Source organism: Pavona decussata, unplaced genomic scaffold (genome assembly GCF_977016875.1).
Source record: "Pavona decussata unplaced genomic scaffold, jaPavDecu1.1 SCAFFOLD_12, whole genome shotgun sequence".
NCBI lineage: Eukaryota > Metazoa > Cnidaria > Anthozoa > Scleractinia > Agariciidae > Pavona > Pavona decussata.
In genome coordinates, this window is record NW_028145435.1 from 462,339 (window position 1) to 486,110 (window position 23,772).

The 23,772-nt window shown below is 39.6% G+C and overlaps 1 protein-coding gene and 1 long non-coding RNA gene across 2 annotated transcripts in view; one reads left to right on the forward strand and one right to left on the reverse strand.

Annotated features, from left to right (window-relative positions):
* The first annotated feature begins 46 nt into the window (after nucleotides 1–46).
* LOC146487913 (phospholipid-transporting ATPase ABCA3-like) lies at nucleotides 47–23,530 on the forward strand. Its single transcript, XM_085125275.1, has 18 exons — nucleotides 47–164; nucleotides 1,735–2,674; nucleotides 4,456–5,079; nucleotides 5,638–5,779; nucleotides 6,682–6,876; nucleotides 7,378–7,604; nucleotides 8,061–8,379; nucleotides 9,533–9,733; nucleotides 10,443–10,815; nucleotides 11,764–11,948; nucleotides 12,231–12,399; nucleotides 12,545–12,786; nucleotides 15,062–15,241; nucleotides 16,883–17,392; nucleotides 18,051–18,235; nucleotides 19,185–19,372; nucleotides 20,782–20,952; nucleotides 21,418–23,530. The coding sequence occupies exons 2-18, from the start codon at nucleotides 1,820–1,822 to the stop codon at nucleotides 21,797–21,799; spliced, it is 5,148 nt and encodes a 1,715-aa protein (XP_084981401.1). The 5' UTR covers nucleotides 47–164; nucleotides 1,735–1,819; the 3' UTR covers nucleotides 21,800–23,530.
* LOC146487914 (uncharacterized) overlaps nucleotides 22,479–23,772 on the reverse strand; it is a 65,606-nt gene continuing 64,312 nt past the window's right edge. Inside the window, exon 2 of the long non-coding RNA XR_014867728.1 lies at nucleotides 22,479–22,849. This is a non-coding gene — a long non-coding RNA (uncharacterized LOC146487914). The remainder of the gene's footprint in view (nucleotides 22,850–23,772) is intronic.

Consider the following 23,772-nt stretch of genomic DNA (forward strand, 5'->3'; position numbering starts at 1 on the left):
TCCTAAGCAGTGGAGGAGAGGTCACTCGGCGAGCGATTTGGTTTATTTTTAGTTTCATACATAATCTGCTCTGTCATTGCAAGATCATGTGAGTGGACCGTGTAATATATAATTATGCTTCAGACTAACGCTTTATTTGTAGTTTGGAAGCTTAAAGAGCCTAGGTAAGGTAAAAACTTATGTGGATTTTCCATAGTTTATATACTGTATATATTTTTTTACCAAATGTGCTTTCCCATGCTGAAAGGTACAAGGGTCGCCTTGTTGCAGTTGTTGCAGTTTTCAGCTTTTTAGTCATTTAGTCCGAAGGCGGGAAGCCGGTATGTAGCGAATGTTTTCTCGAAGTTTGGATTTCTTTCCGCCAGATTCGTTGTATGTTTGTCTGGGGACAGGGCAGAGATTTTGCATTTGAGCTTACGTGTAGCTACCAGCAGCGATACATGTAGTTCCGTTTTCTTTCCCTGTCTCGATCGTGACCATTCAGAATATCATTACATAACTTGAGCTTAATCAAGTCGAAAACTGGAAAATACCTCTAAGCGTATTATAGGAAATTTAACGCTCCATGAAATTAACAAAATTTAAGCCGCTTTAATTTTTTTAGTGTTAATTAGTTCACGTGTTGTTAATTAATGCCCTATCCACACTAAAAGCCGTGTTTCAAAAGTGGACAAGTTTGAAAACACTTTGTTTTGAAAACGCTACATTTCTCGTGTGGACAGGTGAAAACAGAGGCTCTTGAAAACGTTGACGTAAGAAGCGTCACATGCCATCGGTTCCAGTCCAAATCGGGGCATCTATCCAAGATGGAGGATGATTTAATAACACATGCACAATCCCAGGTCCCAGTCGTTTTCATCGTTTTCGAACATTTTAGTGTGGACAGGTGAAAAAATGTTAGTGTGGATGAAAATATTTTGCTTCATTTTCCCCGCGATGAAAACGGATACTCTTGAAAATGCATTAGTGTGGGGCAAGTGCAGCACAGGCAGCCCAAGGTCAATGTTAGAGTACGCTACCCAAATATGGGTAATGTTGTGTTACAATGATTTGAATTGCGTGATATGGTGAAAGTGTAAAGATTTGCTTGAAATTTTCATAAATTGGTCGAAGGACAAAGGAGTACAGTGAATCTCAGTAGTGACAATGTCTTTCCGTACATATACCTGTCTTCCATGGTGAAATAGTTTCTGTCTACATTGTATGCAATCATTTTGCTGATTGAATGCAATTTAGTGAGGGTTATACAGTGTACACGTACTTTGGGCATTGCCCTTCCACCAAAGAGAAGGGGAAGGCTTCACACTGCCAAATAGACAGCTCACCATTTGAAGCAAAAAATTCCAGATTAACATCATTCCCATGGCCTCAAATCCAAGAAAAATCCAGCGCAAATTTATGTTAAGCATCAAAAACAATAAAAGTACAAAACACCAAGAGAATGCGAGATATTTCATGCGTCCGACTATTCATTCCTCGTGCATCTGTCATTAAACTTTAGGCAGACTGCCTAAGGGCAAAAAAAGTCCACCAGAAAATTTCAAACCCAAAAAAGTCCCAAGCGGAAAATTTCAAACCCAAAAAAGGTCTTCGCACGCCCCCGTCACTAATATACCCGAGTACCCCCCCTGGGGCAACCTCCATGTTGTGTTCAGCAAAACTTAAGATGCATTGTTTTGAATCTTTTATCACTTATTATTCTGGCTTGTAACTTTACTTTTTTGTGCATTCTAGGTTAACAGTGACAGTGGATAAAAGCCTTGAATGAGTGTAGTATTCATATTTATATAGTCAGTGGAATAACTGTTTCAAACTCACAATGGGGAAAGCAAGCCAATTTTTGCTCTTAATGTGGAAGAATCTGGTCCTGATAAAGAGAGCTCCAATACGAACCTTTTTTGAAATTGCAATGCCTCTCTTTTTTGTAACAATCCTGGTTCTTCTGCGAGCATTCCAGATTAAGAATGAGTACAAATCAAATGTCACATACCCTGCATTTGAAATAAATAAACTTCCACCTAATTTGTCACATGGACTTGCTTTTGCACCTAACACCAGTGACGTGCAACAAGTTATGGACATGGTAAAGCAACAATTTTCACCTGGCAGCATAACTACTGTACCCTTTCAAAGTGAGGAAGATATGGTTCAAACTTTAGTCAGTTTAGAAGGCAATGGAAATAAGCCTCTTGAGGCTCAGTTTTTGGGTGGCATTGTGTTCAATACAAGTCTGAATCATGGGAATATCGTGTACAAAATCCGACTAAGCTCCAAGTCAAGGAAAAAGGAAAAACTCAGCAAGGAAGCAAGGCAAGATGGATTTGGAACAAACCCTTCTGCGACGTGGAATACTCAATTTACATTTCCCATTCTTGAGGTTCCTGGACCCAGGAACAGAAATGCTTCTTATGGTGGGCCACCTTTTTACTTTGAGGAAGGATTTTTATCACTACAACATGCTGTAGATACTGCTATTATCAAGCTTAAGGGAAATATTAGCGGTGAGCTGAATGCAAGTGTCTCCATCAAGCGTTTTCCCTATCCTGATTACATTCATGACAATTTTGTTCTGATCATACAAAGTAGCCTTCCTCTGCTTTTGATGTTGTCCCTTGTATTCACTGCCTTAAATATTGTCCGTGATGTTGTCTATGAGAAACAGAAAAAGCTGAAGGTGAGCAATTGATTTGTGGATTTATGCTGTAGCATCTTCATCATTAATCAATGTACTTTTGATCTGTCAGTGATGTGATTCATAGAAAGTAAACTATTCAATTTGAATAGGATTGGTATTTAAACATAAATATTGAAAAGTGTCAGTAATGGTTTAAAACATTAACAAACATACAAAAAAACCCCAGACGTTTTGGGTATATAACCCTTCTTCAGTGTGGAGAAGGGAAATATTCTCCACACAGAATAAGGGTTATACACTTTACATGTGTATACCTGAAACCTGCGTTTTTCTTTTTTTTTTTTAAAGCCATTACTGACACTTTTTTATATTTATTTTTATATCAATCAATCCTATCAGATAATCCTTCCGTTCACTGCTTATTATATTCAATTTGAATCTGTTCTTATCTCGTTGATGGTGGAGGGGTGTGTACCTCCGCTATATTTTGGTGTTGACAATGCCAGTCCTCAATTGTATTTCTCAAAACTCCGGACAACAAATTGGGCCCAAAAAACTACACCTTATGTATGTGTGCAGTTGAAACGTTGAGAAAGATGTGGGCCAGTTTGAATGAAAACTTACCACCGCTTTATAGAAAGTGGGTTTGAAAAAATAGGTTTTGGGCCCAAAGACTCACTCTGAGTTTTGAGAAATGCATCTCAGTTTTGTTATTCCTGATCTACCTGTAATACACGGTATTAGAGCAAAGTTCATCATTTTCAAACATGAACTGGCCTATCAAATCAAATCCATATGCATTTTTCAGAACTGTAGTTTGGAGATCTGAAGTAGTAAATTTCACTTTAAATAATTATTGTTGTGCAATACATAGCCATTATTTTATTACCGCCCCCCCCCCCCCCTCTTACCAACCTGGCAGGGGCTAGAATGGGGGAAGTGACCTAAAAACTTGGGGTTCTCAAAAGCTAAAGTATTTGACAGAAAGTTTTTGCTTTGGACCCTCTCCAGTTTATCCTTTCCTTTTAATACTTTGGATTTGAGACCTTCCTTCTCCTGAAAATTCCCAGTTGCCTTCCAAATTTGTATGCGGCTATGGAGATTTTCTAGAACTGCATCAATAGGTGGAATGAGTTAATTTGATTATCCATTATAAAGACAAAGTGAAATGGTATATACATTTTAAATCAATACAGTTTTTAAGAAAGTTGTACATGTATTTAAATTCAGTACACTTGCATGGATTAAAAGTAGAAAGGGGATGATATTGGCAGGGTTAAGGAAGTGGAAAGTTAGACTTTTTTGAATAGGAATTTATGGCACAGTGCATTCACAGTTCTTGTGAATGAAATGCATTGCTATGTTTAAAGCTTGATGAGTAAATGATGCAAAAATTGTAGATGATTTTTTCAGTCAGTGATGACTGAAAAAATACACCTACACAGTGTTATTTATTTACAGTTCTTGTGGATTGTCGTGCCCTTATTTTGACTAACAGTATAATCAAAGATTAGTGAATGCGTTCGATGTTACCTGGCTGTCTCTTCTTTGCCAAGTTGGTAATGAAGTCATCTGACCCTGGAAAATCTGCGGAGGATGCTAGATACACGTCCCAAGATCCATTCATTCAATATACGTTGTCCCATACAATCTAGACTCCAATCTGTATTTGGGGTGCATTCTTTTTATGTCAAATGCAATGATTGTATTTGTCAATTAAAAGTTAAAATTTTAAATAAAATAAAATTTAATTAAAATAAAAAAAATGTAATGCTTGATGTTCATGTAAATACTACATTATTTGATTATTTTTTTGTCAGGAATCTATGAAGATGATGGGTCTAAGTGGCTGGTTACACTGGTCAGCTTGGTTCACCAAGTACTTCATTTTCCTTCTTATCACTATGACCTTTGCAGCTATTTTCTTCACGGTAAAATACAACTCAAATGGAAGGGTCTTGAATCAAACCTCACCCACTGTCTTTTTTGTCTTCCTCATGTTGTACGCGGTATCTTCCATCATGTTTTGCTTTCTTGTCAGCGTTTTCTTCTCCAAGGCAAACGTTGCTGCCGCTGCAGGAGGCATCATCTGGTTCTGTACTTACATTCCATACTTCTTTGTTTCAATGTACTACGACACAATGAGCCTTGGAGCTAAAGCTGCGTCATGTCTTCTGTCCAATGTTGGTATGGCTATGGGTGCTCAGTTGATAGGGAAATTTGAAGGAGCAGGTACTGGCTCTCAGTGGTCAAATCTTAACCAAGGACCTTCCATTGATGATGACTTGACACTTGGTCTTGTCATGGTGATGCTTGCGGTAGACTCGTTGATTTATGGTTTAATTGCTTGGTATGTTGAGGCTGTCTTTCCTGGAGACTATGGTGTTCCTCAACCTTGGTACTTTCCTGTTTTGCCCAGTTACTGGTGTGGAAAAAGTAAGGAGGTAAGAGGGTCTAGTTTTCTGAGAACCAAGTAAACTCAATCCAATTTAGTGGAAGCGTTTCAATTTTTAAAGCACTTTCACAATCCATTACTAGAAAAGTGCATGGTTTAAAAGAAGCCATTATTACCAAATATTAATTAAATTGCATGTTCAGAGAGTTTGTGCCTGATAAATGATAAGTATGCCGTTTTTAAAATAATTAAAACTACATGTAAATTTAAAGTAATGCAAATGCTGCTTTGGACAACAAGTACTTGATCTTGCAGTATTTCTCACTTTATGATGGCAATGGTAAAGTTTTTATACACATCTAGTCTGTTATGCCGACATCGCTGCCAACGTGGAAGTAAAGTTTGTTGAAGTTGAGAAATCCATGTTTGCTTTAATTAATCAACTGTCTTTTTTATCGATCGGAATTGTTCAATTTGTTTTGTTACAATGTAAGTTGACAGCCTTATAATTGCCATACATGTACAGTAGTTGGGGATTTGGAATTGGTAAAGACAATCTCAAGAGTAACCTGAACAAGCAATATAATGCAGTTATTTACATTTACAGATGGAGATCAATGATTTTCATAGCATGGAAAATGGTATCAAATCAGGAACAACAGCACCGGAATTCCTAGAAAAGGAACCTGTGGGATTGGTTACCGGGATTGAAATAAGAAACCTCAAGAAAGTGTTCTCCACTGAGAAAGGTTTGAATAATTCACTAGGCTTAAAGCTTAATTGAACACCTTATATAGCAAGTGTTAGCATTTTTGGAAATTAAATTGGCAAATGCCCCACTGCTGGGCCAAAGAGCTGGTCAAACGGTTCACGGTGCAGTTTAAAAAGACCTTGATTTCTTCACTCCTGGGCATACCATGATTCTAATGAAAGCCTACTGTACATGTAGTCACGTCACATCTTGGATAAGTCCCATTTCTCAGTATTATGCATGAATTAGTGACCATTCATTCTGTGGATCTACAATCTCATTGTTTTACGCCCTCCTCAGATATAAGAATTATTTAAATAAATTTATTAAAATTTTCTTCGTAGGCGCTAAAGATGGCACATCAACTGCACTGCATTGTATTTATACTAGTATGACAAATTAAGGTTACCGTATACCTTTACCGGTGTCTGGCATCCAAGGGATGTAGCGCGTCTGGTTTAAACTGTAGATACCTAAACCCCTATATAAAATCAGAGCTTATAGAGCTGGCTATCAAACTATACCAAGAATTTTAAAATAAAATGAATTGTCAAATTTTTCACGACCTCTTAATGCGAGCGTCCGAATCACCTTATGAAAGCTACAATTAAGTTAAAGCGAATTTTGTTTTTGCTAATTTAAATTGCTCTTCAGTTTCTGGACCCAAAGCACTTAAAACAGTTGTCAGCATTTTGCCATATTAAATTGCAGTGAAAAGTTACAGAGCATTGTGGAAAAAGAATTTAAAAAATGTGGAGCGATTGAACAAAAATCGCGCCAGAGAAAAAATATTTCGAAATAAAAGATTTGGAGACGGTCGCATTACATCCCTTGAATGCAAGACACCTCTAAAGGTATACAGTAATCTTTATTTATTGTTATTATTATTTTTTTTTTCAGGAAAGAAAGTTGCTGTTAATGGCGTGTCATTAAACATGTATGAAGGTCAGATAACTGTACTGCTGGGGCACAACGGGGCTGGCAAAACAACACTAATGTCTATGTTAACGGGACTTTTCCCAGCTACATCTGGTTCAGCTTTTGTCAACGCCTGCTCTATAACTGATAATATCAGTGGAGTACGTAGCAGTTTGGGTAAGATTTCACATTTTGCATAATTTTAGTTTCAAAGTCACAGAGAGTAGGAGAGTTGATTGTACAGTTACTTAGTGTTTTCTTTTGTTTCATCAAAATTAATGAAAAATTATCAAAATAATTAACTTTCACACTTTGATTTGCTTATCCTGTCCTGTTAATTTCGGGTTACCTGTACAATGTACTTTAATTTTATTTTTACTGTACAATAACTGTCAAAATTCCCGCATGCTGATTGGCTCACAGCATACAGACAATAAAAATGACATCAGATGTAATGCATGTGTGCTTTCTCAGCAGAAAAAAAAGCCAATTCTGCTTGTACTTTTCCCATGTTATCGATGGAAGTTTTCTATGCTCGACACTCTTATACATGTAGACCATAAATTGACATCATAAAATGTTTAAAACTTGGCAGTGAAGCCTGCGGCTCGAGGTTCCACTTGAGTTATGACATCAATTTATGGTCTATAAAAGTATGAAATATGGCCTTTCTTGCAGGTCTCTGTCCGCAACATGATGTACTGTTTGACCGTCTTACTGTTGAGGAGCATCTGTGGTTCTTTGCCAAGTTAAAGAACTGTCCATCCCACCGAGTGAAGCAGGAGGTTGATAGGATGATTGAGTGCATTGGACTTGCGGACAAGCGACATACACAGATCCGTGCACTGTCTGGTGGCATGAAAAGAAAGCTGTCTGTTGGAATAGCACTTATTTCTGACTCTAAGGTTAGCCTGCTTGTGTTAACTCTCTTTTGAGCTGATAGAGTTTGTCAGTATCCCAAATGAGGAACAGAAAAGAAAAACGAAAAATAATCAATTTTCTAAAAAAACTGGTTGATTGAAACATTTGAACAGTACTTAAATCCCCGGAATTGCATTATATAATGATCCCAGTTTTTAATAATACAGTGTAAGTGGTACTGACAACAGGTTAGTTATTGCTCTGTAGCTTTTATCTCACCGCTGGTACTTTGGGATTTTAAACATACTGGTTTACTCATTAGATTATAAAACTTGAACACCTTGTGCCATGGAAAAGTACTGCCCAATGGATTTCATATGAATGGCCACAAAATCTTCATTTCATTTACACACTCAAAAAGGTGGAATCAAATTATGGTTTACAAAAAGTGAAAGTTTTCTCCTTCAGTTCTCCTAACCCCTACATGCATCTCCAAACAGGTGGTAATGCTGGATGAACCAACCTCAGGTATGGACCCATCAGCCCGCAGGTTCACTTGGGATTTGTTACAGCAACAGAAGGAAGGAAGGACCATCTTACTCACCACACATTTCATGGACGAAGCGGATATACTCGGTGACCGGATTGCGATCATGACAGAGGGGAACATCAAATGCTGCGGATCTCCCCTCTTCCTCAAGAACAAGTACGGGGTGGGTTACCACATGGTGATGGTAAAGGAGCCAAACTGTGACGTTTCCATGGTGATATCTGTGGTCAGAAGCCATGTGCCAACAGCTCAGGTGGAGAGCAATATTGGTGAGTTGGGGCTATATAAAAAACCACAAAAACTGTACAATAATAAGTATTAATATTAACTTTTTTTTACTAGAGAAAAATTAATGATAAGAATCATGTACATGTGTAAGAAGCAATTAGCTAAAAATCCCAAACAGTTGGTTTTACATGTACTTTTCTGCTGATTAATGACAAAAGCCAAGCTTGTTGCTCTGTATTGTCGCGACACTTGAATTTCGCGATTTGGGGTTGATCATATTTCACGACACTTTGTTTTGACGATTTTGTTTAATTTTTTGAAAATGGGTACTTAATTTTCCCGATTTCGTCGATAGGTCAATGTGTAAGTTTTTATATTAGATTTGTATTTCTCCTATGCTGGTAATCATGGCACAGCAGTTGGTAAAAACCTGCAAGGTACAAATTTTTCTAGTGTTAAAAAGAATAGCGATGTAGAACTGCAACGAAACAGTAACTTGGGCAAAGTAAAGGAGGTGTTCAACTTCCCGGTACATGCACCCTAATGAGTGAATAAACTGTATTCCACAAGAAACGTCAATGGCTGTTTACATCCATTTATGAAAAGGCACCTACATGTACACATAGGAACTAAATGGTTCATGAATAAATGAATTGGTATGGGTCAATAAAATTGGTTGGAGAGATTTCTCGTCGAAACAACGCACTTGATTCCCGCTTTCTCCCTGCATGCCTTGTGAATGCAGATCCTTCCATCAGTGATGGAGGAACCTGTAAATGAAAATTTCATCGACTGTACGTGCGAAATATTCGATGAACTTGGTGCAGAGGAGATTTAGATTTGGTTAGTGTGTTTCAGGCAGTGCGTTATGTTATGAGGTTGCAAAGGACATGAGGGGTGCTTACCATTTACGCAAACCACTCGGATGGAAATTTTGGCATAAATAGGAAATGATTTAGCTTGTCTTAACAGACGGATAACATGCAAAATGTATGAACATCAGCTGTAAATCCCAAAAGGAGTAATAAAAATGCATCACTTTGACCAGAAGCCCATAATTTTAGAAGTACTCCAAATGGAATGATGCGTACCATTTGATTCTCCAACTGGAATTTCCGGGTTTTCCATGTAAATGGTAAGCACCTCAGATCAACTTCAAAATAACATCTTGCGTTCACATGATTTGTTGTCCAGGTGCTGAACTGTCCTTCATTTTGCCAAGTGAGGCGACAGGCAAGTTTGAGGAGCTTTTTCTGGAACTGGAAACTCGCCGTAGAGAGCTGGGAATCGCCAGTTATGGCGCTTCTGTTACCACGATGGAAGAGGTGTTCCTCAAGGTTGGAGAGGAAATGGACAGCACGCTGAGTGATAAACTGAAAAAAGGGAACAATGAAGGTTGGTACAGAGAAGAGGTTTTAAAGGTGCTATTTACATTTACATTTTCATTCAATTTCGTCGGTAAGGTTGTTAGACATCACACTAACGTTAAAAATGATTCAAAATGTTAAAAATAATAACAATATAAGTTAAATTAAATATGAGCTTAAAATATAGATAAATAAATAAATATGAATATAATTGAAAACATTAATCATTCAGTAAAATACTTAGAAATCTTGGTCTTAAATGTCTGTTAAGAATCACTTTCAACAATGTCGTTCGGTAGTTTGTTCCACATCCTCAGGGTGCGTGGAAAAAAGGAATAATAATATACATCCTTTGTGGCATTCACATTTAAGAATTTATAATCATGACTAAAACGGGTTTTGGCACCACAGTTCGTATGCGGACGCAGATAACTATTTTGATCGATATCAACAATTCCAAGACATATTTTGTACATGAGATTTAATCTGGCTATTCTCCTTGTTTCAAGACTTGACCATTCTATTAACACTAGCTGTAGGTTGGTAATTGTTTAAACAGAACCGGGCTGCCTTCCGCTACACACGTGCAAGAGATGAGATGTCCTATGATTGCTATACCGTAATATGCCTCTGGGAGGCAGTTCCAGTCTGCTATAGTTTTTGGGAAAAACGAAAATTATTATTACTTAACCAACAGACAATCTAGTGTATGACCCAGCATGTGTGTTCAATTTCAGAAACTGGGTCAGTGATCTCGGCAAGCATGAATGGAGATGTGCGAAAACCAACAGAACGATCCTCAGTTCTTGCACGGATGGGTGCTTTTGGATCTGCTTCCGGTTCCTATGGCACTTTCGGTGACTACAACAATTATGCCCACTCGTCTGGTTTGCGCCTGTTTCGCCAGCGGTGGTATGCAATGTTTGTCAAGCGCCTACTTCACTCGAAACGTCACAAAGCGTCCATTGTGTCACAGCTGCTCCTTCCTCTGTTGTTTACACTTTTTGCGCTCATCGCCGCGAAAACTTTCCCTCAACCCGCCGACTCTCCAGCGCTCAGTCTCTCCACGCATAACTACCAGACAAACTACGTCCCATGGGCAGCAGACAAGTAAGTGTTTGAGTTCTCTTATGAGTGATTTTAAACTACAACAAAAATAGTAAGATACAGTGATACTGTGGGTAATTCCGGTTAAGTGTCATGGGTAATACGGTATAGGTCAAATCAGACTCGAACCAAAGTGGCATAACTGCGTCAACTAGGAGTATTTCTACTTGTACCCCCCTCCCTCCCTGGATAGGATATCCAAGAGTTACCCCCGGCAGTATGTTACCATACTCATATATATCGGGGTGAGTAGAGGCATGTGGAACAGTCTCTTTTGTAGGGACACAACACAGTAATGGAGAGACCACCCCACCCTTGAATCATCGATGGACGTCCAACACTCTAACCACTACGCCACCGCTCTTCCATGTTATACTGTATTTTAGGCGGTTGTACTCCAAGCCCTTCGATTAGTCATTAGACGATTGCCTGGTCTATGGTTGACGGCGTTAGATTAGGTCACGCCAAAACCAAATTCACTACAAATCAGCCAGAGGGAAATGTCTCATGGATGTTCGCTTTTGGAGGAAATTCAAAGAGAGTTTAGGAAAGCTTTAAAAAATGTATGGTGAGACACACCCTAGGATGGCATGCCTATGTGAAAGTGGCTGGCTAACAGATCACCGCCATCTTGGGTGGTCATTTTTGTCAGAAATACAGAATGCTTGCCTGAGAAATGGTAACACCCCCCACCCCTTGCAAACGCCACAAGTATTTGTACTGCCACCACGACGTCCATTTCTCTACCACAGCCTTGCTTAGTGAAGAATTGATCACAGAAACGTTTTACAGGAATTTAAAGGTAGCAGGAAATTCGTGTGGGGCTCGATTACCAAGGTATATGCGAGGTATAGCCGTTAAGAAATACACCATTTCCTTAAATCTACAATATCGAATCGTTCCTTCAAGAAGCAATCAATTTGAGCTGTTTTTTTCCCATTATTACATCAGTTCTGATGAAGCACGTCACCTGGCCCATAATTACAGTACTCAGTGGCCTGGTGACGAGACACACCCTGTTCACGTGGCTGGTGATATGACGCGTTACTTGACAACCAAGGCTAAGGATGTTGGACTCGGTGACTTCAACAGAAAAGATTTGATTGCTGCTACATTTACCAAGAAAAGTGACAAAGGTTATTTTATTTATTTATTTATTTATTTATTTATTTATTTATTGTCTTTTCTGTGATTGCTTTCCTTTGAAACAAAGAGCGATTTTTAATTGAGTGTTGACAAGTTGACCGCGGTCATATGGTGAGCGTGAGCAATGCCTTCATCCCCAACTGCCGACCGAAAAAAAAACCCCGGGTAAAATTTAATGCAAACCTTTGCAAAAATCCGATCCACTTTCCATTTAAGGAACATTTTTGGTAGTGTGAATATGCCCTCACTTTGTTGTGCGTTTCCCTCATCAGTTAATGTGACCGCGTGGTTCAACAACCAAGCTTACCATTCTATTGCTGTATCTCTGGCGGCTGCAGATGCTGCAATCTTGCGGTCTACTCTTGGAACAAGGTTCACCGTAACAACTGTAAACCATCCCCTACCAAGAACCGCTGAAGAGAAAATCAATGATTTGCAACGGTGAGTCAGTACTAGCTATGCATGCAGACACGCGCCCTTTGGGTGTGTCACCCCCTCTCCTCCCCTACCCTCCCCTCCCCCACCGAGACCCCGTCCTTATTAACATACATCAGATTTACTCACAACGCTATTCAATTATTTCCAGCAATGGACTTGGTTTCCAGATCTCCTTCAACTTGTTATTTGGCATGGCTTTCCTGGCTTCAAGCTTTGTTGTGTTTCTTGTCCAAGAACGAACCAATAAAGCGAAACACGTACAGTTTGTCAGCGGTGTCGACCCAATAAGCTACTGGTCCTCTGCTTACACGTGGGACATGATCAACTTCCTCGTCCCAGCCCTCTCTATTTTGGTCCTCATAGCAGCTTTTGACGTCCCAGCTTACATGGGTTTGTAATTTATTATACCATTGCACAACATACAGAGTATAGCGTAAAGCAACGAAATAAACCATTTATGCACCAAGGGTCACAAAGCATATCTTTGCGGTATGGCCGACACAGCGGCAAAATGAGTGCGTATGCTTCGCAGATTTGTGATTCGAGCGAGAATCGATTACGAATGCTCCACTTCAATCGCCAAATTCACACCTGTTACCACAATATTTTTTTTGTTGAATAAGATGTGTGATGGAGGAAGTTCGAGGGAACCTTTCCTGAAGGCAGCAACCTTATCTATTTTGATTTGGGCTTATCCTCGCGAAACGAAAACAAACAATGGGAATTTAAAAATGCCGCCATTTCGCCGCGTAAGATTGCTTACGCGCCACGGGCATTCGCACTCATTTTGCCGCTATGTCGGTATGGCCAGTACCAGACTACGCATGTGCAAAGCCATATCACCCGAGCAAACTGTGATACACTTCTTTCCGATTCAAAAACGTTTCAGATGGCTTTTTGTAATGTTTAAAACACGAGCAGCAGTGTTTTATCGGGATTTAAAACCAAGAGGCACAGCCGAATGGTTTTAGACCGGATGAAAGACGTGCTGCGAGTTCTTTGTACGGCTTCAAAAACATTCCTGGAAAAGCGCGTGGCAAGAGAGTTCATAACAATGATGCTTTTGTGAACGTTGGAAACTAGCATACGAGAAAAAACATTGAACACCGCATACTAATCAGGAGGAGGTTTTATCGGATATAAAACCACTGCAGGTGATGTTTTATCGACCATTTGATTGGTCAATGAGCTTATGAATCATTGATGAGTTTTGAAAAAGGGATTCACAAAGGCTCTTGAGTAATATGCCGTATCAAACACTAGGAAGGGTGGTCTACCAGATTTCCAAACACCAAGAAAAGGGTTGAAAAGCCAGGCAAACTTGTCCCCAACTTCGAAGTGTGTCGAAACCGGATGAAACACTCTTTGGAGTGTTTCATGTAGTTTCTTCGACCATTTAATTATAATTATTGGACAAATTCATTGCAAAAGTTTGTGATCACATTTCCAAACCTCCTTCACAGTACTGATTTCCGTTGTTTCCCCGTCGTGAGTTATAATTAGGGAGTTAAAATATCAAAAAAATTCACATTGAGTGATCATCATATCCTTAATTGCCATAACCCCAGGGGTTGAATAAGAATTGGTATTACAAGGAGATTGAAATTACATGCTGATCACTGTTAAGCCTGGTTTACACGTACGACGCAAGCATAAGTATAAGCACAAGCATAAGCACAAGAAACCTACGTGTAAACCGGTGCGACGCAAGCAGAAGCGCCTTGTGCTTGCGCTTGTGCTTATGCTTGCGTCGTCCCGGTTTACACCTACGACGCAACTATAAGCACAAGCACAAGAGAATGGAACGATTTCCATTCTCTTGTGCTTGTGCTTGTGCTTGTGCTTGTGCTTATGCTTGCGTCATTGCGTCGTACGTGTAAAACGGGAGGACGCAAGCATAAGCACAAGCGCAAGGAAAGGAAACTGAAAAACAGTGACAAGTTGTCAGCGTACATTCTAGTTACTCAAGCGTTACCATTTTCCGCCATGTTGGAATCAAATCTCACGCCAAAGGGCAGCCCGGCCGCGCGATTGCGCCAAATTTTTATCCTTCTGCGCTTGCGTATGTCACTTTATGTTTATGCTTATCACACGTGTAAACATCCTTATGCTTATGCTTGTGCTTGTTCTTATGCTTGCGTCGTACGTGTAAACCAGGCTTTAGGGCGTGAAGCTTCCAACCTGGATTCTCGTGGATTTATAGAGTAGGGCTTTCCTAATGGTCCATTTCATGTGAGAGTTTCAATGCGTCTTTAAAGGTTATTTTACAGGGATTCCGGTGAGATTCAAAGGCTTATGTTAAGCCAATTCACATGTCTCCGAAGGATTATAAAAGGTTTCTAAAGGAATTTACCAGAATTTCTTATGACATTCACTTCAAATTGATCAGCGTCTGAGACGTACAATAATAATTTCTTTTTCTTTTCACTTTTTCTTGGGGTTTCCAAACTGTATCTGATTTCGCAAGGGAACGCAGATTTCAAGGGATTCAGAGGGTTTCTAAGGGTTCTTCTGAGACATCAATAAATCAATCTGAGAACTGTGCGTAAAAAGTCGAGTCAGGCAAATAAATGAACCTTGCGGTTTTCGAGTTATCCCGCTGCCTTTAACGAACAGAGGGTCTCAGTTTCTCCAGAAATGAAATGTTTCTTTTTTCCCGTTTCAGGTCCTCGTCTAGGCTACTTGTTCCTGTTGCTAATGTTGTATGGCTGGGCCATAATCCCCCTCATGTATCTGTTCTCATTTGTCTTCCGCAACGCGTCTACTGCCTTCGTGATTCTGACAATTTTCAACATCATCACCGGACTGGCCACGTTGCTCACTGTCTTTATCCTGAGTATTCCAGGTAAAGGGACTTTAAAGGGACAGCATCACGCTATTTTTAGTAATACATTGAAAATCGAAAAGGCGCTATTCGGTTGAAAGCAACCAAGATATAATGACAAAAATTCCATTAAAAGACTATCAGAATGCGCAGATGACCAAAATAAAAATGGGTTCAAATATTTGAAAACGTCGGGCCGACGTTTTCAATTTTCACTGTCGTAATGCTTTAAAAATCGGTTGTACTATATTTTGGTTCAACCTTTAGTCTCAGTAGAATCACTATTAATATTTCTTTAAAGTAGCGATTTAAGAATTAATTAACACAGTGTTCAAAGTTTAATTTTAGATCATTTTTGCCCAAACTGTACCACAATTTTTAACGCACGTGCAGAGCCAGTGTTCTGTTAATTAAAACTATTGTTTTCTGACGTTCTCCTTGCCGTCGTCGTCGTCGCCGCTGAAGGTCCCTAATGGGGACTTTACGCAACCACGACGGCAACGCCAACGAAAACGTCACTTGAAAATACAAGTTCGTGTTACTTGTACTACTTTGCGCTTATTCCAATTCGTTCAACTTCTACAATGTAGCCGAACTATCCAGTAACAGAACTGGTGGGAACGGTCTTCAAGTTAGCACAGAGAATGAAAATTTACTGTCATGTGCTCACGCTCTCCATAAAACCTTGAATTTGGGCATTTCACGTTGTTGTTTGGCCGAAGATGGCGACGAAACGTATCAAAATTTGTAATGCCCGAGCACAGCATTGTTTAGCTCATTAAGCCTTTTCTTTATTGACGTTTTCGTGGCCGTCGGCGTCGTGTTTGCGTAAAGTCCCTGTTGTTTGGCCGAAGACGACGAAGAAATGTACCAAAACTAATAAGACACGTACACCTTGTATAGCATAATACCGACGGAAAAATCTGCTCAACAGCTTTAAATTGAATGGTTACACTTTAAAATTCCACCTCGAAAATTAGAACCACCTTGTCTTTCTCATGTGTAAGGCTGATAAACGCGTACCGATTTATTGGGAGGTTCATTCGCAGTGGCCTTGGCCTGCGAGCAAGCACTCTCGGGTGTGGCAAGCCAAATTGGCCAAGTTACACGTTACACGTGGGAGACAAACCATCTCCGACGCGCGCTCCTGGAATAATTGTTAATTATACCTACTTGCAGATTTTTCCGCATCGTTTTATTGCCATTTAAAGGAAGTCAATGAGTTAACTAACACTTTGATTTGTTCGGATTCCAAAGTTTATTATCAGATTTTCAAGACAGAAACAGCAAAGTTAAAAGAAAAATCAAATTTTATACCAAATGAAATAATTTTGCCTTAAATTCTTTTCGGTGCGTCTTGGCCGGTCAGATGACTACCTTTCGAGAGATGATCCTTCTTATTTCACTGCCTTTTTAGCCTGTGCTTCAATTGACAACTGTTACAAAATCTCGTACCCAGAGTCATCAGGTTCTTTGGCCAGCGGTTGGTCGCCAGAAGAGACCAACCGCTGGCCAAAGAGCCTGACGACTGTGGGTACGAGATTGACACACAGTTTGTTACTGCAACTCTTTTGCTAAACAAGATGAGTTGAGTCAGTAAGCTTGGAGTCTCATTTCAATTTTTATGAACACGATGCTTTTTATTATTATTCTTTTATACAGATCTTAAACTTCTGGATGTAGCTGATGCCTTGAAATGGGCCTTCCTCGTTCTGCCTAACTACTGTCTCGGTCAGGGTATCGGCGACATTTTTAACAACTACAATGCTATGGATTTCTTTAATAAAGCTGTCGACATGTGTGTCCACACCAATTTACCCCTCCCTCACACTAAACAAGACTGCGAAAAGTACATTCGAGAAATTGGTGGTAAAACTCTCGAGTTTCAAGAGAATTACTTGGCCTGGGACAACCCTGGCATCGGCCGCTACTTGATATTCTTGGCCTGGGAGGGAATTGTTTTCTTTGCCCTTGTTCTGTTGATCGAGTATGGTGTGTTCCGCGCGTGTGCGCGATTCCTCGCGCGTGGGTACGCTTCAATTGTAGGGCTTGTAAGTCAGGAACCTCTTACAGCTGACGATGATGACGTTTTAGCGGAGAAGGAAAGGGTGATGACTGCACAGGACGTGCTTGTTATCAAAGAACTAACCAAGGTGTTTGCTGGAAAGAGCCGTAAGTTTTTTTTTGGTCTGTCTTACAATTCCTGATAGTAATGTCAATGTCTGATTTCTCTTTGCGAAATTGATACATTATCAAGCTAACAGGTGCTGAGAATATAAACAAGAATCCCAATCAACAATCGGACGCGGCGATTGATGTACCACTACTTCCTCATTTACGTCTCAAAGTCTGCTATAGAAAACTAGACACTAATATGAGATCATCGCTTGGGAAAGAAGTATTAAAAGAGGAAACAGCTCCTGTTGTCATTAATCACAGAAATATGTTTGTGTAATTCATAGACTTTAAAAGATATTTTCAGTCTTTGTTTACTTATAGTTTAGCTTTCCCATTCGCCCCCATCCCCTTCCAGCGTGCAAAGAAAGTGGTGTCCAATAGCCCGCGGCTAGTTGATTTTGCTATCGGGCTAGTGAATTTTGTTCTTACCTTCGCCGACAGGCAAGTGAAGTTTTTGACGAATTCAAATGACAGTAGAACTGTGTAATCAATCCTGCGTATCAAAACGTTTTTGGGGCTGGTTGAAACGGCTGTCGGGCTTGTACATGCTAGCCATAGGTTGCCCGAATGGAAAGCTGTAAAACTGACTTTCTTTGCACCCTGCCTTTAATCATAAGCCCACAAGGAAAACACACTGCATTTGATTTTGAAGGTCGTTTGCCATTGGTTGCGGTGGACAGTTTGTGCTTGGGGGTCCCCATGAGTGAATGCTTTGGTCTCCTGGGAATTAACGGTGCGGGAAAAACAACGACTTTCCGCATGCTGACTGGTGACGAAACCATGACATCCGGGACTGCTGTGGTGGATGGATATGACATCAGGCAAAATATGAACAAGGTCGGCAAGTAATTCATGTTAAGGTACCATATAGTCAGCAACATAACCCTAATCCTAACACTAACCCAACCCTCCATATAGTCACCGTAACCTTACCATGAAGTACTTGTGGTAGGCTGAAATGTAAGATCACTAGCTACCAGGCTGAATTCAGCATTGAGGCTTACCTGTGACCGACCTTCGAATGGTTACAGCATGCGGTTGACTTTGGTTGACGTTTCGGTTGACTTTTCCTTGAACACGGCGCGAAGTACTTAAGAAAATGAGCTCCTTCTTTCGGCACAACAGATTTGATGGTTTTTACTAACAAAGGCAGCTCAAGGACACGGTAAAATCAACGCTTGTCAATCAATCAATGTTTATTTTCTAAAAAAAAAAAAGGCATGAGTAGTGGCTTAATACAGATTTTAAGTATTTCATAATAACCCGTCATTTATAAGTACAATGGTTTTAAAGTTGAAAACTGTTTGTAGGTGTAGGCTGCGCATTTTGCACACAGCTCTCGATCCATGTTACGCATATATTTTCGAGTCTACGAGAAAGCGGTAAATACACTCTAAATGGTTAAAATCAGAAGGAATGCAGAATGAAAAATAAAATGCTTTAATAGTTCGGAGTTTGAACCTTCTAAGCCTTACTGGTGAACTCAGCTAATGTCCTTTATAATATCACCTCTCGGTCAGAGAAAGAGAGAGAGACCTTCCGATTACTTGTTCGGATGCTCTACCACTGAGCTACAGGAGACTCGCGGGAGCTAAGGCCATTAAACTAGGTTCATGGGACAAACATCTTGCATACTGCTAGGATTGGAACAGAGAGAGGTTGAGAGAATAAAGGAAATGATCCATTAAGATGCAACGTCTTTATTTTGAAACATTCTCCGTTACTAAGTAATGAGAATATGTATGTTGAATCGTCAATTGAACCTGCTTTACTTGTTTATGCCCAGGTTCGACAGCGTATTGGTTATTGCCCTCAGTTTGATGCATTGATCGACCAGCTGACCGGAAGAGAGCTGCTCAACATGTACGCGCGACTACGAGGCGTACCGGAAGCCATTATAGCGGATGTTGTTGAAGAGCTTGTTCAAGCCTTGCTGCTTCAAGACCACGCGGATAAGTTAACCAGTTCATACAGGTATAGACGCCAGGCTTCAGTTGTGGTTGTTTAAATCAAGTGCAAATGCAGCAATTTTTTACAAGGACCACCGTAATGTAATTATTTAATGTCAATAACACAGAGTGTTTGCGCAATCCTTCGAGCCAGAGGCTCATGTTAAAGTGTTTGCAATAATCCAGAGCGAATTTGACGTTTATGAAGAGAGGGGAAAACGGGAGTACCCGGAAAAAGCCTCTCAGAGAAAAGACGAGAACCAACAACAAACTCAACCCACTTACAACGCCAAGTCCGGGTATCGAACTCGGGCCCCATTGGTGGGAGGCGAGTGCTCTCACCACTGCGGCATCCCTGTAAATATCCATCACGACCCATCTCCACTTCTTTTCAAACGGGCTCTACTTTTTACTTAAAGAAGGGAGGTAGTTAAAGCGCGGAACGTAAATAAAATCATTACTAGCAAAAGCTAAACAAGTGTAAGAATCATACACGCGTAAACAATTATGTAAGAAATGGTTTGAAGTAATCGAACTCAGTGACAAAAATATGCGCCCATTGCTAATAGATGTTGTAACAATTGAGCCGGCCATGAAATATTCCTTCGTTTCAAGACATGCAATAGGATTGCAGGGAGAGCGCTTCCCGTTAAGCCAAAATTAATTTCTACCGTTACTACAAGCAAGCTCTCGTTGCCTCTTACAACCCTGATGATCATCGCTCGTTTAAATCAACATGCTTGACCTGTAAAGTGGCCCATAATTTAGGGAGGAACATTACTTGTTGTTTTTAGACAATTGTAGTTTTCTTTTCTTCTCACTTTAGTGTTCTGTATTCTGGACCCGTAGTAATTGCCGTTCGCTGTTGTGGTGTCCCCGCCTGTACTTATCCGTATTTATGGACTATTGTGATATAATATTGTTGTTTGTTTGTTTTGTTGTTGTTGTTGTTTTTTTCTTTCTTTCTTTCCTTTTACCTTTGAATGTTTCATTTTAGTTCGATTTTTGTATTGTGATTTATTTAAGCCTTGGTGAAGTTCATAATAGTAACTAATGGCACGTGAGGTTCAAACGGACTTCCTTTATCCAACCGGTTGGGACGGACATTACCGTCCCATTTTCACAAAAATTTTTATAGCGTCTTTCTTCTTGTGCCGTCATTGCGCCATCATGTACGGGTTTTTTTTATTACCGACCAATGAGATTGCTTGTTTGCAACTGAAAACGAGGTTCTTTGCCGAGATGGCGAAAAGCTTTTCCATTTCACACGGAAAGTTTTATGGAATTTCCAACCGATAATTTTGGCCAAATGGGCAGCGCCTCCAGTTGTCTTGTTTGTGTGACAAGCCGCCGTCAACTGTAACAAGAGTTATAACGGAATAGTCACTTTTTAAAGTGCTAACAACTGTTTTTATCCCATCCTTCCTTCCCCAGTGGTGGCAACAAGAGGAAGCTGAGTACTGCCGTATCACTAGTTGGGGACCCACCGGTGGTGTTTCTGGACGAGCCCACCACTGGCATGGATCCAGTAGCGAGGAGATTATTATGGGATGCATTGTCACGTGTTCGTGCAGATGGGCGGTGTATCGTGATTACGTCACACAGGTAACCTTGAAGTGCAAAGCTCTATTTATGGCGTTCGTTTTTCACCAGACACATTTTTGTTGGTTTGACAGAACAGCTCTATTCAGAAGGATCATTCTTCTTAAGGTTCACTTTCTATAACAGGCGATTTGATGTTGACAAGAGCGAGGCTTCGTGCAAATAAGGCAGTTGACTTTTTGAAGAATTTTTTTCTTCTTAAAGTCCTCTCCAAGGTGGCCCCATTCTGTGTGATTTATTGTCCTATAAACTGACCAAATAGATTCACGCTGGTCACAGTTCAAATTCCCAAGGTTGGGGATCGAACGGCACTACAAATGCTGCACATCTTCCCGCAGATCCCCTCCCTTGGCTACCACCCGAAAGATTTTTTTTACTGTTTTAGACTTTGAGCATTTGCTGCCACAATTATCGGTTTTTTACTTTCGGCACCGGCAAAAAAAAATTACTCTCTTGTTTAATTTTCAGCATGGAAGAATGTGAAGCTCTGTGCACTCGACTCGCCATCATGGTAAACGGACGATTCAAGTGCCTGGGAAGTCCACAGCATCTTAAAAACAAGTTTGGTCAGGGATACACGCTTCTAGCGCGCATGTCCAGAGATACTGTTGACACCAGACCGCTGAAACAGTTCATTGAAGACTCATTTCCTGGCAGCGTGTTAAAGGACGAACATCAAGGCATGGTCCATTATCACATCCGCAACACTAACGTAACGTGGGCTCAGCTGTTTGGCACAATTGAAAGAGTCAAGTTGAATTTCAACATTGAGGATTACTCTGTGAGTCAGACCACATTGGAGCAAGTGTTCTTGAACTTTGCTCGTGGACAGAGAGCGGAGGACGAGTGATTGTGTCCTGCATAAATACAATAGCAAATCTCTCTTGACATAATTTTGTCAAAAAAATCGTTCTTTTATAGAAATAAACTATTTTAAAAAGGTTTTATTCTAGCTTTAGGCAAAAACGTACATTCAATGTATTTCCTCTTTTGTCTTAGTGTTAATATTTTTTAGCTTAATTCTACAATTATATATCATGTCCATGTTATGTTTCAGCAAGTGAAAAACGCATTTTTTTTTTCAAACTTCAGATATAGCCCACAGGCCATGCTGAGCACCTTGTGTGGCTATCAATGCACTATAGGGCACAAGAAAGATTTTTTATTGCCATAATGATAACGAGAATACTAATAATAATAATAATAATAATAATAATAATAATAATAATAAATAATAATAATAATAATAATAATAATTCATTGATTTATTTTACGTAGTTATCAATAGAAATTTTCAGCTGCGTCTTGCCAACAATAGAAAAGAAAGATACGACAGAAGACATATGTACATTTAAATTACTTCTCAAACTCATTAGTAACTCATCAAGAGAAAACAAAGAAAATCACTACTGTGACCGTGGTTTGGATATGTGTTCCTAATTACCATAAAATTTTGCCAACTTTTAGCCTTGAATTTCTCCAAGAATTATTGATCATTTGAGAAGCCATATCAAACACTCGAAAGTGTGTTTCATCAGATAGCCCTCGAAGTCGTTTAAAAAAAAACTCGGCTGCGCCTTTTTTTTTTTTCAACCTACTTCTCAGTGTTTGGATATTTGACGAAACACGCTTTCTCGTGTTTGATATATTACATGAAAAGTAATTAGATATAAGATATGTACACAATTGGGGAGGGGAAGGGGGGGGGGGGGAGGTAAAACAACCTTATAGAAAGTAATATATATATTACAAAGAGGAAGGTTGTTCCACAGCTTAGGGAAGCCACCTGAAAGGATATATGACAAGGATATATCGCAAGAGTCTGAGTCCTGCATGTCGCATAGTTAAGAACGTGCGTACACGTTAACGTTCGTTAAAGTATATTTTTGTCTGTTTAGGCCTTTAGTGTTTCATCCGATTTCCAAACACCTAGAATTTTAAAATAGAATAATTATTTTTAGAAGATTTTAAACTGTAAAATAGAAGGTAAAAAGAAACATACGGCATAAAATTTACAACATAAATTAAATTCGACTTAGCTATAATGCGAAATATGAACTAGCAGAGTAAATCAATGGAACCGTAAGTTTAGACTAGAAAATACGAAACATGCCTTGAATTTTGGTTGTCGCTATGAACTCGAATTTAAGTTCACCTACCTATCAGTTTTGCTTGAATAAGGTAGTATTCATTTGTTTATGGCTTTCTTAGTCTCTTCTTTCTACAACAATCCATTTAATTTTTGTAATTAGTTAGAAATAAATATTAGAATTTTTAAATTATTGTTTTTTACAATAACGAATAGGAAAATTGTCAAATACTTGTGAAATGTTCGTGGCTAGTCTGACACGGCGTTTCGTCTCAGCCAAGAGACTTCAGAGACCTTCAGAATTTTAGGGCAAACTCGTTGAGCATCACGCCTAAAGTCCCGTTCGCAAATTCAAGATGTTATGAATTCTGAAGGTCTCTAAAGAGTCTCTTGGCCGAGACAAAACGCCGCGTCAGACAAGGCACGAACATTTTACAAGTATTATTTTGTTATTTTGAAATAAAAAGGTGACTGTTGAAAATACTAAAATCTGCTGTGATCAGCGTGCCTGTATTCTTCGTTCTCGGTCTCATGAACTCGCTTTTTCATCAGCAGCTGTGTTCCGTGCCTGGAAAGCAACAATTTGAATGCAAGGGGTATCAATCAATGGATCATTTAACCTTTGCTTAAATGCTGGTGTACTTTATGTAACAATATATATAAGATTCTTTCTTAAATTCAGTTTTTCTTTTCGTTGAATTAATGGACTTGGCTAGAAATGCGAAGTTACAAAC

Excerpts from the sequence above, each read along its gene's own strand:
- LOC146487913 (XM_085125275.1), top strand. The coding sequence starts at position 1,820 with ATGGGGAAAGCAAGCCAATTTTTGCTCTTAATGTGGAAGAATCTGGTC. Across the intron at positions 9,734-10,442 it reads GAAAAAAGGGAACAATGAAG|AAACTGGGTCAGTGATCTCG; the intron begins GTTGGTACAGAG and ends GTTCAATTTCAG. Across the intron at positions 12,400-12,544 it reads AAAATCAATGATTTGCAACG|CAATGGACTTGGTTTCCAGA; the intron begins GTGAGTCAGTAC and ends AATTATTTCCAG.